This window comes from Drosophila innubila, chromosome X (genome assembly GCF_004354385.1).
Source record: "Drosophila innubila isolate TH190305 chromosome X, UK_Dinn_1.0, whole genome shotgun sequence".
Taxonomy (NCBI): domain Eukaryota; kingdom Metazoa; phylum Arthropoda; class Insecta; order Diptera; family Drosophilidae; genus Drosophila; species Drosophila innubila.
Window position 1 is genome coordinate 8,094,026 of NC_047626.1, and position 18,315 is coordinate 8,112,340.

Sequence of the window (18,315 nt, forward strand, 5' to 3'; positions counted from 1 at the left end):
CGACTTATTTCTAATATATAATTTACGAAATGATTTTAAAGCTGATCGATGGACGCAACTGAAAAAATTTCCCTCAATTACATTTCAGTCATATTTACCCTTGGGATAAAAATTACAATCAATATTGAGATGTGTGAAATTAAAACTGACAATTAACTCGCACCTGACAACAGTTAACAAACCACAAACTTTATAAAAGGCTCACACTAAACAGTAGAAAACACATATATTTTCAGGGCAACGCGGCGTATGAGTAATGAATGCAAGTTGCTTTTAATATGATTTTCAGTGTTTCAAGACCCGCATCAGTTGCATTGTCAGTTGATTTGCCTGCCGTCAGTCAACAGTCACTTAAACAGAGAGGGAGAGAGAGAGAAAGAGAGAGAGCACACACACACACACACACACACATACACTGTGAGAATGTTGTTGCAATTACGCGAATTCCCCATACACCGTTAAGAGGTTGGCCAACAAAGATTTTTCTTAGAAAAACCGCAGCAACAGCAAACGGCAAGCGGCATTCCAAAGTAAATTACAAACAAAAATGTTGCTTGCAACATGAAAACCAAAGCGGAAACCGCAACAGCAGCAACTGAAAATGTAAACAGAGAGAGCGAGACGCAAAAAAAGAGAGAGAGAGACAGTAAAAAAAAAGGAAAGCAACATAAAACTAAGTACAAACTAAATATCTGCGGGTCAACGAAGTTTGAATGCACTTTCGAATGTATTTACGACTTTTTCATGCATTTTCCAACCATGGCAAGAGAATTTCTTTAATTTCTACAATAACTATCCTATACTTTTTGAGAAAAAGAAATGTTGTTCTTGGCTTTTCACAAAAGGGGAATTTAAATAAATCGATTTAACACATGTCGATTCATTTTTAAAATGAAATATTGAAAATACTTTAGTCCCGATCCGACAAAAATTGAACTTTAAGCCATATAACCCTAATCCGCTCATTTTCGGAATAAAAAAAAAATTACGTTACCATTTATTTATTTTAAAGTTTTGTGGAAATTTGAAACTTTTCGGAAGTAAATTTAACCGCTTATTTTTCACTTAAGGTCAAAGATTTTTCGAAATCACAGAAACACGTATTAATTTATTTTTGACTTACATTTAAAAAAAAAAAGAAGATTTTTAAAGCTGATTGGTAAAAAGCAGTAAAATTTTCTAATACGGATTCTTAGACATTTTCTTTGCTTCTGAAAGAAAATACGGTGAGAAATGCATTTTCCAGTATACTTAAATATAGACTATCTATAGATTGTCAACAATCAGCAATGTGTTACATGTTGCCTGCTAAAATGGGCATACCCTTTAGGGCAGGTTTATGTGGAAAAGCGCAAAGAAAAAAATAATAATGGAAAATGAAATGCAGCGAAGGGCAGCAAGTGACTGACGTCGACGTTGGCGTCTTGGAGCCGCCAACCAATGTCCCCTGCTTACCCTTGTCCTGCCACCCTCTGCCCCCCTACCCCCTCCCCCCCTCTCGTGGCAGCCCCTGCGCATGCAATTTGGTGTGTGTTTCCCAAGAAACCTTTGTTGCATTATTGCCGCAATTTGCAGAAGTGGTGACGTGAGAGCCATCAGAGTGCTGCGGCCACGAATATTGGCCCGACAACAACCACCCTACCCCCCCTCCCCCCTTTCAACTACGCCCATGCCGTGGCACATTCTGGGCCGTCAGGCTGCCAGACAGCCAACAAATAACAACTAAGTTGGCAATTTGGAGTCGCGTAACAAAACTAAACCAAAAGCCAACAACAAACAAGTTAGAAAGAATCTCATCGAGTGTGCACAGCTAGCAGATACCCTGTAAGCTGCACCACATTACTCTCTCTTTCGCTCTTCGTTTACTTTAACAATTTCTTATATTTTCTTAGAATAAAACTTTAAGAATTCAAATTTATATGAAAAAATGAAATCATAAATTAGGAAATTCAACGATTCAAAATTTTCAGATTAAAAATAATTGGAATTTCAAAAAAGACAACTATATCATGATGAAGCAAGATAAGAAAGATCTAAAGGTAATACATGAACATAAGCATAATAATTTAATTAAAAGATTAGAAATATAGGATTTTCAATTTCATATTCAGGTCTGGGTCTTCCAAATTTAATTTATTTTGCAAGTTTTAATATGCTTAGTATTAATTGATTAATAAATAATAATAATATATAATCATAATTATAAAAATAATAATTTACAGAAATTCCTAGCCTAAATATAAGTAGAATAATTCTTTTCAAAATTATGTGTACATTTAAGTTTTAAATTTTAAGTTTAAGAACTCACATGTTTTTCATTGTATCAAAATTGTAACTAGCACAACAATTTATAAGTTATACTTGTAGTGCTAGGAAGTCAAATATATAAATAAAATATGTATTACTTTTCCTATCTTTCATATACAATTTTTACAGCAAAGATTTATTATTTTTGTTGTAGGTGTAGAAATAAAAACATAAAATACTTTTGTCTTTTCTGCATCTTTTACCTAGTACAGTCTGTTTATGACTACCTATTGTATATGCCTGAGTACAGGGTATTAGAACAACCCAGAAGCAAAAGAACAAAAATTTAGAGCTAAGAAAATGCCAAGCAGCAAAAAAGAAAGAAAGAAAAAAAGATAGAGAGACGAAAAAATGCGCAGCTCATCTCCAAAAGTGGTTAGCGTTGAGCCACTTCAAGTTGTGGTGGGTTGGTTCAGGTGGGTGGTACTGAAGGGTATACTATATATGGGGTATAAGGATATATGGGTATGAGGGCATATGATATGCAGCAACAGTTCATAAATATACAAGGGGCCCAACGCACGTGAATATCATTGAAACATAAATGAAATCTTGATTAATTTTATTCTCTACGCTCGTGTAAGGGGTGGCAACTCTGAACACTGCGCTATCGATAACTAAGCGAAAAAATAACTAAAAGTGCCAATTACAAAAATAACAACCTGCCGCAAGTTGTTGTTGTTACACATGTCTACAACAACAAGAACAACAATAATATTCAGCATTCGGCAAATTATTAAAATAAAACAACGAAATCCGCAACTGTCGATGCAAGTTAAGAGGTAGTTAAGAGAAATTTCCGAAACGGCCAAGTTGAAAAACAGTCACAAGTCCATGTCGAAGTCGTCACGAAGTCATGGTCAGTTCAGTTCATGTGCATTTGCATGCCAAGCACAGTAAACCCTTGCTAAAGTCAATAAATATAAATAAATTTAAAAAAATTAAAATTTCTTGGAAGTTCTAAATTCGATTTAAAGCACAATTTTTTGCCTCGAAAAATAGATTTTCTTAATTGAGGCAATTTTTCTATTATTTTAAGAATATAACTTCTCGTACCAACTCAGATTTATAATAAATTTAACTGTTATTTAACAATCATACATGCGTTTTTATCGAAAATTGTGATATCGATAGTTTTTAGTTAAAAAAAAAAAACATAAAGTCATTAAATAACAAATTTTGAGTAAAGAAATGCAATAAAAATAAGGAAATAGAGAATAGAATTGATTAAATTAATAATTTTTTTATTTTATTATAGTTTTTTACTATATTATTATATTTATAATGATTTGCTTTGATAGCTTAAGCTTAATCTAGTTGCACATATTTTGGAATCAATGCAATTCAACGAGTCTTCACTGTACTCAGCTCTTGAAATGCAGGCAACACTTTTGTAGCATACTTTTGCGGGCAACTGGCAGCCAATTGGTTGCCCACTGTCGGCCAAGTTGAAACATTCGCAGGCATGCAGCCAAGACAACAGACGTGCCCCAACAGCTGTGAAGGGGTCGAGGAAAGGGGGAGGGGAAAAGGAGAGAAGAAGAGAAGAGAAGAGGACATAAGTTAACTGCAGCTGAGGCCACAGCAACTCAGTCGCTTCAGTTGTGAGCGAAGTTTGCGACTTTTCGAGTTGCCAAAACAAGGCCAACAACAAGTTCCAGAAGAAGAAGGCCAATAATATGAAATACATTTTGGTCCTACACAGATGGAGCAGGAGAGGGCAGTCTAAAGAGTACAACAGCACAAAAAAAAAAAAAATAATAAAATAAAAAATAAAAAAATGAAATAAATAAAAATAAAGGAGCCATCGTACAAATCCGTACAAATTGAATAAGAACTCAATCTTGGCTACTGTCAAAACAACTTTTAGGTCCTGGCAACCGGACACTGCATTCGAAGTTCGAACTTCGAGCCGAAGGACGAATCAACAGACGAATCGAACAGAGATGGACAATGAACAAGACGGAAAGGCGGAAAGATGAAAACATAGAGAGCCAAGAAAAAGAACAAAAAACTAGTCGGCCGGTGCTACAGACGAGCATACTCGACTGTCGGAGATCCCGTACTTACTATGGCAAAAACTAATAATGGAAAAAATTAAAAAATATTTAGTTAACTTGAATGCATATTCTATCATATTAGTTACAATGTCCCATAAAACATAAAAGATTTTCATACTAAGAATTGATTCGATCGGTCCTATGACAGCTACATGATACAGTGGTCCGATTTGAACCAACTTTGAACAGTTTTTGGATATATAAAACCAAGTCATATGCTTATTGTATCAGTTTGCTTTAGATATCTCATAAAACAAAAAAGTTTTTCATACTAAAACTTGATTTTTGACCGATTGTTCCTATGGGCGCTATATGATATAGTGGTCCGATTCAAAAAAGAAACAAACTTGATCTGCCTGCAAGATAGAGGAATCTACATACCAAATTTGGTGTCACTAGCTTTTAAATTGTTCTTATAATTTGGTTATGAAATTTTGTTTTTCGATTTGTGGGCGATAAATGGGGGCGTGGCCGAATTTTGAAATAAACTTGATCTGCTTGCAATATAGAGGAACCTACATAACAAGTTTGGTGTCTCTATCTCTTATAGTCTCCGAGATTTAGGCGCTCATACAGACGGACAGACAGACGGACAGACGGACATTGCTATATCGACTCGGCTGTTGATGCTGATCAAGAATATATATATACTTTATAGGGTCTGCCACGCCTCCTTCTGCCTGTTACGCACATATTCGTTAAAACAAACCCAATAGACCCCAGTACTTTTTTTAAGTACGGGGTCTTAATATAAAAATAAAATATCTCATACCGACAAAAAAAAATATACTTATAGATTGAATTGAATTGAAAATGCCTTGGCAATTGTTTGTGTATCATTATGGTCATCATCAATGTGCCGCATGCCTCATGCCGCATGCCACATGCTTGCAATTTTCTCTATGTATGTATGTATGTGTGCACTGGTTATTATTGTAGCCTGATAGCTGTATTATGTGATGCCACTTAAAGGCAAATCAGTAACAGTTGCAACACTTCCCAGATACAAATTTGAATACGATGAAAATGGTTTTTTATTGCATGAAAAAGTTTCATTTTTTTTTTGGATATTTTTCGATTTATACTTATAAATTGAATTCATATTTAAAGTCTTAGGGTATCCTTGTGTTAATCAACATTTTGCACTACTGTGTTTATTACACCTCCCTCTACAATTTCTGTTCTATTAATTTAGTTACACAGTTATGGAGTTTACATTGAATTCCAATTAAGATCAGTTTGCTAAATGATTGATTGACTTTACGAATTGAAACAAACGGAATGCAAAACTTAAACTCACCTGTTCAACATATCTGCTAATATATCTTCAACTAATCTACAAGTGTGAGTGTGTATCTGTGTGTCAGTAAGTGTGAGTTTATTGCCTTTCAAGTGGGAATTTATGCTTTTCGGGTGCGCTACAATAATGAGAAAAAGAAAATATTGAGAAACTTACGAGTTTACCCCTTAGTTTATTCAAATTTTGAGATTGAGTTTAAACTAGTTACATTATTTAATTATTACATTTTACAGTCAATCAGGAATTGCAAATAATAATTATTTTATTTATTTATTTATTTAATTGAATTCAATAATTAAAATTAATTATTTATTTAAAAATCATTATGTAACTCTTAATTTCAATTTTTAACATAAAAATAAAAAAAAAATCCTATTAAAATAAAAATTTTAAATAAGATATTTGTTATTTATATTTGATTTATATTATTTAAATTAATTTTAGTAATTAAAAATCATTTTTTTAATAAATAAAAAGATAATTTTATTTCATAAATTTTTTTATTCAAAAATTATAATTGCTTATATCCCTGAATCATATCAAAAATTATATAAATGCACTTTGATAATAAATTTTTATGCAAATGATTTCAAATTCGATGGGTGTCATTCTACGAGAAATTTATAGTTATAACACTTCGAAAAAACATTTAAACTATAATCGTTATAATGCACTTTACAAAATACATTATTTGATTATTTGATGTTTATAGCTATTCCAGAAAGAATCAATTCGTTTATCTACTCATGGTAGAAAAGGACTTCAAAAAGTATACTATCGATATATTTATAAACGCATATCGATATTAGTGCATGTTAAGAACTAACCATTTTTTATACATTTTCAGTTGCAGTTGTGTTGAGGTGGGAAATGGGAGGAAATGAGGTGGAAAATGTAGTTAAGTGGGGAGATGGGGAGTGTCTGAGTTGGTTGTCATCATGTCAGGCGATCAATTGGTCGGTTTGGGTTATTGTCGTTTCGTCTGTCGTCAGAGGATGCGACGCTATTAATTATCATGTTAAAATGTAATTAATTAAAGATGTCGTCAGCGCAGAGTGGAGAGTGGAGACAGGAGAGCTGAGAGAGGAGAGCGCAGAGTGCGGAGAGAAGAGGAGAGAGACGATGACGACGTCGGCGCCCGCACATAACTTTCAATGAAAAGTTAATAAATTACATAATACCGAAAACGAAATTACAAACGACATCAACGACGACAGCGACAGCCGCAACAACAACAAACAACAAACGACAAACGACAAACAAAAACAACAACAAACCTTACCTGATAACAAATCAAACGAAATGTTTGCTCTGCCTATCGATGACGCCGTCGCACAGTGGGACAAGCATCCCAACTATCGCAGCATTAAAAACATTTTTAAATTTTTGTCAAATGTATACCACATTTTTTATTATTTATTTGGTTATAAAAAAAGCAAGACTAAATATAATATTATTAATTTTTGAAAAAACTTTAAGTAATAATTTAAGTAGTTTTATTACAGCCCAGGAAGAACTCTATTTAAAAATTTCCTAGTTTTGTGCCTCCAGACGTTATAATTTTTTTTTTTTAGTTGTTTTCCACATTTAATTTTCAGCAAAAAATTATCCATTAATTGAAGCAAAACAATATATGTAAATAATACAATTGCAATTATACATTGCTTAATCATGTAAAATTTATTGTTGCCAGTAAATTTGTTGTTTTAAAATATTATTTTTTTATTTTAATGATAACTAAAATTCCTTTTATTTTAATCAGTTAAAGCATTAAACTTAATAAATTGTAAGCCAAAATTTAATAATATCTTAAATATAAGATATAAAAAAATTAGAATATATTGTTTTTTTTTCAATACAGTTATTTGGGGGATAAAAAACCATTTTTTACTTGTCAATTGTGGAAAAATATAATAATTTGTTTAATTGGATATTTAATTTGTATGACATTTGTAATATAAATGATTGACTAACTTAACTTTAATTGAATTGTTAGATTGAACTTAAAATCAAGTTGCTATATTTTTTATTATTTTGCGAGCACTTGTCCCACAGTGCCATGTGTTTGATGATGCATGCGGGTGTGTGTGTGCGTGTGTAAGCGTGTGTGTGGCATGCCCCGCATAATCCGCATGCAAAACAAATTAATAAATAAATAATATATAATAAATAATAAATATGCGTAGTAATAATGACTAAAGAAATATCAGAAACAATAAATTATATTTGAGTAGTCGCCAAAACCGCCGACAAATGCCAAAACCAAAAGCAAAAATTATTAATGAAATTGTTGTAAGTGTGTGTGTGTGTGTGTGTGTTTGTGTGTGTGTGTGTGGGTGTGACAATGCTTGGGTTGCTTGTCATAAACGTTTATAAATTTTTATGCGCTTAAATAAAATTCATAACAATATTAAAACTGATGCGTCGCGGTATATTAAATAGATACAGGGGCGTAACGCGGGGGAGGGGGACGCTTTTTAAATAATTTATCGCATGCAATATTCCACACATAGTCTTTGTGTGTGTGCGTGTGTGTGTGCGTGCCGCTTGTTTTTGACTTTTGCTTTTGTTGTTGCTTTTTGGGATTTTCCTTTTGGCTGTCGTCCTGTCGTCCTGTCGTTTTTCGAGCCACATTTGTAAGCAAGTCAGGCAATCGCTTGCCCAATTAAGTGCGATGAAGCACACAACTTCACACACACACACGCACACACACACACACACACACTCACACACATAAAAGTTATCACAATAGCTAATTCAGAAAGTCAAAACACTCGGATTTCAGCTCATAACAGCCAAATAAACAGCGTAAAGCGCCCCTCCCACTGCTTACACACAACCCTGCCACCCACCCGCCCCCTTCCTCACACAACACACACACACACACACACACACTCATATCATCCCTCTAACAACATGACTTTCACCACACGCACCAATCCTACACACACTCACACACACACGCACTTTGCTAATAATCAACACGTTGAGCACCACTAACTGCTGAAAATTCCGCGCATTATTCAGCACAGTGGTTTTTAAAATGTACGCATATTGGAAACATACAGCAAAATTTTTGATTATTTTAATCAATTATTTTTTGAATTATAAAAAAATGTATGAAAAGTAAACAATTTCTAGTTTTATTTTTAAGCAAAAATTAATCATAAGTTTTTTTTACAAATAATTATGGAAAATATTTATTATTTTGTATTGAGCATCACTAACTGCTGAAAATTCCGCGCATTATTCAGCACAGTGGTTTTTAAAATGTACGCATATTGGAAACATACAGCAAAAATTATAAATATTAACACTATACACTATAATTAATTTTTTAATTATTAAAAAAATTTATGAAAAAGTAAAGAATTTCTAGTTTTATTTTTAAGCAAAAATTAATCATAAGTTTTTTTACAAATAATTATGGGAAATATTTATTATTTTGCATACTTTTTTTTCAAAAAAAACCTTATAGACCTTAAACAGCATATTGTTAAAAAATCAATAATAAATTTTTTTTAAAACATTATACTGTAGTTTTAAATTATTACAAATTTATTATATTTGTCTGTTTCCAAAATATGAAAATATAAACTATAATATTGTTTAACCCATAACTTAACTATTTTCCTATAGGTTTTGAAAGGATGCGTCATTTTACACACATAAAAACACATAAAAGTTCGAATGGCATTCACAAAATTTCATAATATTTTGTTATAAATGAAAGTATATCAAAGAAAGTCCCTTAAAGAAGCCAAGTTAAAGGAATTTCTCTGTGTAGAGATAAAAAGCAATAACTTTGCCATATCCTTACGCATCCTGCCCAACATTCTGTGGCCAACAAATTCTCTCCATTATTAGGACAATTAACTGGCACAAGGTTATTTAAATAGCTATCGAGGTATCAAAGATTTTGTGTTTTTGACATAAATATTTTTGTTTTATTTACATGCACAAAAGTATGCAACAATATTTGTATAGTCACATTTTATTGACTAAGTGAGCATTCAATATATTTAATTTAAATGTCTTACAATAGAAATTTGAAATTATTTATAAATGCTTCGATAGCAGCACTTTCAATTGTATGTCAACAGTATACAATTGCATTGCATTGTTTTTTTTTTTACTTTGACTCTAATTATTGAATTTTCTCCAAGGGACACTTACAATTACTTATTAAATCTTATATTTAAAGCTTAAATATATGCATTGTTGAAATGACTTAGTTAACGTACTAAATTCAACTTTGAAACTTTAAAGATTGAAAATTCCTAAATTCAACTTTGAAGCTTTAAAGATTGAAAACTTACAATTTCAAGTTATCACTTTTAATTGACTTCTTATATCGTAATTATTAAGAATAAAACAACACTTTAAATTTGATTCCGCGACGTATTAATATTTTTTTTAAATGCCAAATTGGAGACAAATTTTGACTTGTAATGTTGCTAAGTCAAAAAAACGAGCTTAAAACTTTTATAAATTTGACAAAACTGAACCGATTTTCCAGCGGAATGTCATTTTAATCATGGTTGTACTTTATTTATTTATTCTGCATTCAAATTTATACAAAGAGTCTTCTGTTATTTTTAAAAAATTTAAAAAGGTTGTAATTTTTAATTCTTTCAACCTTTAATCCGTTTCCTATCTCATATTTGATTCGGTTTGACCTCCAAATAATATATAAATTTGTATATGTTTTAAAAACATACTTTATTTTTTATATTAGCATCCCTGGAAATTCCTTTTATTAATTTGTTTCAAATGCACCGCAATCTCCTTGACGCTGAGAATGTGAAACTTGGGATTTGATTTGCTGACAATGCCAATGTCAATGTCCTTTCGCTTCAGGCGAACCTTTAAAGCACTGGCCAAACACTCGATGGCCAATTGTATGGTTTCCTCTACCGACAAATTATTCCTGTACATTCTTTCCAGATGTGCGATGGCTTTAGCCGATTTGGCACCCACAGCACAGGCTCGATAGCTGGAGCAACTGCCGGATGGATCGGTTTTATAGAGCGTGGGTCCCAGTTCATCGTCTATGGCAATGAGGAACATGCAACAGGCCAAGGGACGCATGTCGACATGTTGTGTGGCAACTTGGCTAAGATCCCCAACGCGTCGACACAGCACATCGATGGGTATATCATATTCGTATTTATAGTGAAAGCGGGTTGCTTCGTTGCGCGCCTTTGTCACCTGACAACGTGAGTCGGCAATTCGTCCTGTCATCACACAGCCAATTGTCTGGGTTAAATGAAACAATTGCGACATTGTTTCGGCCACAATAAGCTTACTCTGCTTCTTCTTCTTCATCTTCATCTTCTGTGTGGCAACAACAACACAGCTGTCACTTTTCAATGCCACCGATGTGATATTCTCATTTTCAATGGCTTTGAACGCATATTCCACCTGAAATAGACGTCCTTTGGGCGAGAAAATTGTCTGACTCTTATCGCAACTAATTTTATCATTTCTTTTCATCTTAATGCGTATTTTACAAAATTTCTATATTCATTTAATTTCTAAATTTACCGCTTGAAGTGTATGTGTGTGTGTGCCAGTTTTTCTGAGTTGATTTTCAGAAATCATTTGACATGTCAACGTCACAACGATGTGAATACTTTCAATAGCAAAACAGGCGTTGAAAAGGAGTGAAAAAGTGAGGCAGAAAGATACACAGACAGAAATTACTAAAAATTAGCATAAAAAGTTCTTTTAAAAGTTTCCAGTAAATTTTATATGATAGAAAAAATATTTAAATAGTTCAAAAAAGTTCTATAAATCAGGTATGTTCTAAAAATCTCTAACAGCGCTAAAGCAACCCAAAAGCAATTGTTGATCTCTCTGAAAAAAAATAAACCATTGCTTTCAAATGTCTACAAAAAATGTTAGCGACTTGACAATATTAAATATTTATTAAATTGAATTCAAATATATTTTGTTTTGCTTAAGAATGCATAAAAATTTGTTCGAAAAAATTTAATTTCGTACAGTTAAGGAACACCAACTCAATTTCTATTTGATTTATTTCGCTCAGTGTAGAGAAAGCATTCGTTTATCAAACACTTTTCAAATGTTGTGTGACAACTTCGCGGTCGCTGCGTTTATCATTCTCTACTTATCTGTCCTCTCACCTCAAGCCTTTCTCCTCCATCTCGCCTCTCCTCTCCTCTCCTTCTCTTCCTGCTCCTTCTATCCTGCGTTCCTTTAGTCAAAGTCGCCAGCAAGAAAAAGCGCAAATCAGCCACAATTGCCGTTGACAGTCACAACGCAATGCAAAGCTATTTTCCCTTTGTATGCGTGTGTATGAGTGTGTGTGTGTGTGTGTATGTGAGTGTGCACTGCTTTGTAACTCCCACTGTATGTGTGTTTGTGTCAGTGTGTGTGTGGCTTTGACATTATTTGTGCTGCAAGCTGACAGATTTTCACGACGGCAGCATTAAATTGAATTTTGACATTTCTTTGCCTGCATACACACACACACACACACACTCACATGCTAAGGCGCATCCTTTCAAAATCAACCCTAACCTCAAATTGTATGGAAATCTCAAATTTTTTTTTTGCGCCAAATTTTTTGCTCAAATCAGATATTTTTAAATACTTATTTATTTACAATTATTTATTTATTTATTTATTTAGACCTTATTCCTATATCCACTCGCAATGAAATTTTTTGAATTCTAATTTATTTACAATTATTTATTTATTTAGACCTTATTCCTATAACCACTCGCAAGGAAATAGGCACGAAATTCAAAGCTAAGACGGTCTAAGCTTTAAACTTTAAAGTTTTCAAAAAGCGTCAAGGGTAAAACATGGAAAAAAAAAAAAAACTAAACTAAAACTAAAACTAACTAATTTTGAGATTCCACAAGGAAATCGGTTAAGATTTCACAAAGCCATGACAGTTTAAAGATTTTGAAAGTTTGATATAACGTTAAATAAGAATCGGAAAACCTAAAAAAAAATGTAGCTATCGATTTTTCGATGAACTTTTACATCACTTGATAAAATTGAACCATAATATAATTTAACTGTCGTATGAACAAAACATTCTTTAAAAAATCTTTTAGTTGCTTAAGTATATTTTTAAAAAAATAAAATATTTAAAACTTATTTAAAAGTCTACAGTTCTCTGCAAGGGTATCAATTCTTCGGCATGTCAAGCATAATTTTTATTTAATTATTATCTCTCGAGCGTTGTCGTCATGCTGTCTTTGAATTGCGTTAATTAAATGTAGATATTAAAGAGAAGTCCAGATCCAATGCTGAACTGCTGGATGCTGTTTCCGATGACCGTTGGGCACCTTGAAAATTAATTTCTCACGTTTCGCGTACAATTTGTATGGCCGGAAGCGTATTCAATGCGACTCTGAAGACGCTGGAGACGCTGAAGACTCTGAAAGCTGCCAGCTGCTTCAACTGGTTGCAAACCTCGGACAGTTCATGCCCCAAATCCCCATACTCTCCACCTATTCCTATACAAACTCGCTAATGAAGGTTTCATAGTGATGCTGCTCTAGTTATACCCTGTAAAAGGCAATTACTACCATGAGGATATCAACATGCTGACATAAAGAAATTTAAGGCTTCTTTTTAACAAGTTGCAAGTTGCTAATGAGATAATATAAATTTTATAATTTCCATAATAGGCTTAAAATTTAATGTTTTATATAATTGCACATGTTTAAGCCCATTTTTAAATTTTACAATAGGTTTCAATGTTATTTTGTATCATTTAATTTGAGTTCATAATTATATTTCATAATTTAGTAAGTTAATTTAAATTTTTACAAACAATTTGTGACTGCTTTTAGATAGTTTTAATTTTTCCACCTACTCTTAATCTTACTTTAAAATTTAATTTTAAATTCTACAAATTTGTGATTTGACTATTTAATTTATCTTATTTTCATATTTATTACATATTTTTATCGACATTAAAACAATAAATAAAAATTAAGGGGATGTGTTTAATTTTCTTTCCGACCAGACAATGCTATGGTCCAGGTGACCCAGTCATTAAAGTACGAGGTATCTGCTTTAAATACTCTCAGAGTATTCAAACACAATTTTGTTATAATTAGAAGTATACTCATTATATTCTTATGTACTTATTTTATAAAGGGTATCTCCGCGTCTATCACATTCGATAGCTTTTGGCCTTGTCGTGCCACACAAATCGCCGCACGTACACAATGAGTCCAATTCCGCATTTCTCTTGGCCTGGCCAATAGGAACACGCACCAAAATGCATTTGTGTGTACACACACACACACACACACACACACACACTTACAGAAAATAAGGCAGAGACAATTATTCTATTTGTATGTATGTGTGGAAGACAATCGTGTAAAGTGATTTTTATACCCAAAGGACACAGACATGCTTAAAGATAGGGTATACAAATACGAGTAGTTTTGTTAATATCAAGGCTGCAAACCGGCTCTGAAGCTTTCTAAAATAAATGGTTCGGTTCGTAAAAAAATTAATTACATAAATTTTATGGTTTTCTAATATTACGTAATTTTATGAGACTTCGGATTAAAATAAGTTATATTTTAATCTTCAAATAAATTTAAATTATCATCAAAAGTTTGATTTCTTTTTTAAAAAAAAATTTAATAAGTTCAAAATGTAGAGAAAAATTTGTAACAATAAAAATATTTTTTTGTATGAAATTGAAACAAGGTTTGAACCCAAACCTTGGGTTCAGGGCGTATATAAACCAATTCGCGAACCGAACCGATGTCTTGCTCTATGGTTCGAACCGCTGAGCCAAACCTTTAACAACATTTTGAAGGTTTGCAACCTTTTGTAATATTTTTCCTTTATTTTCCAAGCTGATTTTTATGAATATTCCTAATAATAAAGTCTTGATATTTGGTATACTGTGTTCTCAACACTAGCTTAGACTGAAATCTACTTTAATTTAGAAATGGAAACTATTTTGATTCTTTAAAAAATGTTAGTTTATTAAAAAAAGTATTAAAAAAATAAATGGTTAAAATTAGTCAAAATATCTTAGTTGTGTTTTCTGTATTTTTTTCTTAAAATTTTCTTGTTAAAAAAAATATTCTGGATTTTATAAGCCAGGTTTTTTATGCTGAGAATTTCATAATATTCGGTGCAATAAATTTTACAATCAGAGGGCATCTGCTGTTCGATCATTTTCAGCTAGAGCAGTCATATTTTCTGGTTGTTTTTGTTATTGTTGTTGTTCATGTTGGTTATTACACGTATTTAGCTGTTGACCAGCTTCTGTTTAGTTTCTTCCGATTTGAGTTCATTTCTCCCATCCCACGTTTCCAACTCCAACTCCATCTCCATCTTCGTCTGCCCGCCCCCTGCCACGCCTCACAATTGTGATGCGTGTGCTCAAATTGCAGAGGATTATGGGTCTTAATTTTATGATTGCTTCTTTAATCAGAGACCTAACTGCACGCCAATTATGTCCTGACCGTGCTAATTGTTTCTGTTTCTGTTTCTATTTCAGTTTCTCTCAATTTCTCTGCTCTGTTTCTCTATTTCTTTGTTGCTCTGTATGTGTGTTTCTTGGCATTTCCTATTTAAGCCAGCTCATTTGATGTGGCCTTAATCGATGTGCGTTATTTGCGATTAGTCGAGCGCCAAATGAGCCACGTAGTCACTCAGTTTAGTTTAAGGGGTATTAGCTCCTGGTCCATGACTCTTGGGTCTTGGTTCTTAGAGATGAGCGATTCTTAGCTCAAGATGAACGCGTGTTTCGATAAGTCGCAAGCTATGCGTTTCAGCGATATTATCATATATCTCTCCACTTTCACACTTTTTTAAATGCTTCTACAACTAATCAGATTTATCGAATAAAGTTGTATATCGATATATTTCAAACATATTGTCTACCTTTTTGTTTGATAGAATCTTATTCACTTGAACAAAAAGATGTTATAAATTAATATTTATTTATTTTATATTTAATATTTATTTTGACTTACATTTATCGATACTTACGTATATCGATAGCACAAATGGCTAAATGCTCCTTTTACAAGGATAACAATTTATTCAATTGATCATAGAATATTAATTCAATTCATTGTAAATATGTATTTGAATTTATCACTGCATATTAATATCGATATATTCAAATATATTTATGTAGTTAATATAATTTCAATTCAATGATATTTAAATTTAATTGATAGATATATCACAAATCTATCATTTTATTATATAACTAAAACAAATTAATAAAAATCTTATCTTACAAAAAAAAAATTTAAAAAAATCGACGATAAAAGAATTAGAATATCAAGTAAAAAATCGAAAGAATAAAAACATCGGTGACCAGAAATCGACGTATTGATATTCCCAGGTTTTTTCACAGCTCTACTTAAAACATTTTTAATTGCTAAATAAGTGTAAATTTGGTTGTGATGACGATCGAATATTTTTAATCGATAAACGATGTCTTATAGAAATCGATGTATCGATGCTCCCAGATTTTTTTACATCTCAACTTAAAACTTTTTGAATTGAAAAATAAATGAGAATTTGTTGTTCATGACGATCGAATATTTTTTAACCGATAAGCGTTGCTATTATAAAAATCGATGTATCGATGCTTTTCACATCTCTAAACGACACGTGACCATCACAAACATTTCTCTTGTTGTTGTCCCAGAGCTGTCTCTGGCGACGGTGTTGCTGCTGATGTGGCACAGAGAGAGTGTCTGTTTGCTCCTCCAGTATGCCCCCCCCCCCCCTCCTCCCACCGTCTGTCAGCCTCCCTGGTTACCGGGGTTGCCAGCTCGCTCCACTTTGGGGGCATAATGAATGCGTGTTTAGCTATAATAAAATGTAGCGGCATTCCAACAAGCCTCAAAACATGGCACAATCCACATACGACAACGAGGATAAGGATGAGGATAAGGACGAGACAGTGCTGACATTTTAGCTATTTTTTTGATTGCAAAAATTTGAACAATTTAAAAACAGCTCTTTTCAGATTGCCAGATAATTTTAAAAATACTGAAGAAACCCCAAAAAAAAAAATTCCATATAGTGTAAACATTAAAAATCCCAAAATTAGTCATGCTGATAATAATAAAAAAAAAGCCCAATTATAGAGAAGCTTAAATGCTGATTAATAAAAAGACATTTCCAAAAAAAAAAAGGTCAACAGGGTTCAACATTTTGAAATCTAAACAAAATAAGCATTTGATTCTAGAAATTCCTATATTATGTTGAGCTTTAATACTTGTAGAGAGACGTAAATGTTAAATAATAAAAAAGACATTTCCAAGAAAAAGTTCAACAGGGTTCAACATTTTGAAATCAAAACAAAATTAAATTTTTTCCCGATCACGATTCTTTTCTATATATATATATATTATAAGCTTTTGATGAGATTTAGTCGTATATTAGACTGTCAAATGGTGTTTCGTCTTTAGTTTTATATGTTTAAATTTGAGAAATGCGTTTTATACTTGTCGTCGCATTAAGTCTTACTCTTCTGATTCTTGTCGGTGCTGCTCCAAGCAGAAACCTCAAGAAGGACTTGAGAATAATTGCTGAGCACACTGATTTCCTGCTCGAACAGGATTATTTAAGGTTCATTTTAGCCGCAGCCAAATTAATAGTGGACAACAAGGCAGATCCTTCGGTTATTCAAAATTGGCAAGATTTTATCGATCGATGGGGCTCTGAAAAGGACAGTTACCGAATGATACCGAATAGCACCCGATCCCGTCAATTAATAAATCATTTCGTGCAAATCACACCTCCAGCTGAACTCGACGAAGATACCAGGAATGCCTACATGCACTTAAATAACAAAGACAAAAAACTGTCAGCTGATCGAATTGCAGAGTTTGAGACTAAGGCCAGCAAAATGATGCGTGTGGCCAAGGAAGCTGGATATTCTGACGATTCCCTCGATAAGGAATACAGTCGATTATTTCAGGAACAAGAAGAAGAATTTTCAAATTTTTTGTCTTATCTACAAGAAAGTTCCTAGTTACTAAAATCAAATGTAATATTATGTTAAAACTTTGCTTGAAACAAAAATTAAATGTATAAGCAAATAAATACAATATAGAAAATAATACCAACTGTAGAAAATAAAATATATTCAATTGAATTTAAATTAAGGTGCTTCATAATTTATATATTTTTATCTATTTGTATAAAACTGTTTGTCCTGACTGATTAACTGACTGACAGACTGACTCCCTTATATAGCTGCAGCCCAAACGGTAAGAGCAAGAAGGCTGAAATTTTGACACAACATAGCTAAAGCATTTTATAATTTTTTTAAGCTATTTTTAACATTTTTAGAGCTTGCAATGCTGGCAACACTGGAGACGCCACCCGCTGCTGTTGCCACAAGTTGTTGTTGGTGTTGTTAGTGTTGCAAGCAATGCAATAAAACATTGTGCAATGCAACGCAGCACCGCAATCATTTTGCAGTGCAACATGTGGCGGTTGGGATCGCACAAAAGCACCAAACAAACCAAAATCCGTTAAACAAAGCTTTTCCTTGGCTCCTCTCTTGCTCTGTCTATCCCTTCCCTCCCTTTCTCCGTCTTTATCTCTTGGTCTCTGTCCAGTTTGTCTAGTCATGCTGAAAAAGTCGTAAATAAATAA

General features: G+C 32.7%; 1 protein-coding gene across 1 annotated transcript; it reads right to left on the reverse strand.

The window, feature by feature from the left end:
* Positions 1 to 10,234: 10,234 nt before the first annotated feature.
* LOC117789536 (proteasome subunit alpha type-6-like) lies at positions 10,235 to 11,265 on the reverse strand. The gene has a single exon (XM_034628571.1). It carries the CDS (start codon positions 11,161 to 11,163, stop codon positions 10,402 to 10,404), a length of 762 nt encoding a protein of 253 aa, XP_034484462.1. The 5' UTR covers positions 11,164 to 11,265; the 3' UTR covers positions 10,235 to 10,401.
* Positions 11,266 to 18,315: the final 7,050 nt, after the last annotated feature.

Bases quoted from the DNA above. Each gene is read 5' to 3' on its own strand.
- LOC117789536 (XM_034628571.1), bottom strand. From the start codon at position 11,163: ATGAAAAGAAATGATAAAATTAGTTGCGATAAGAGTCAGACAATTTTC.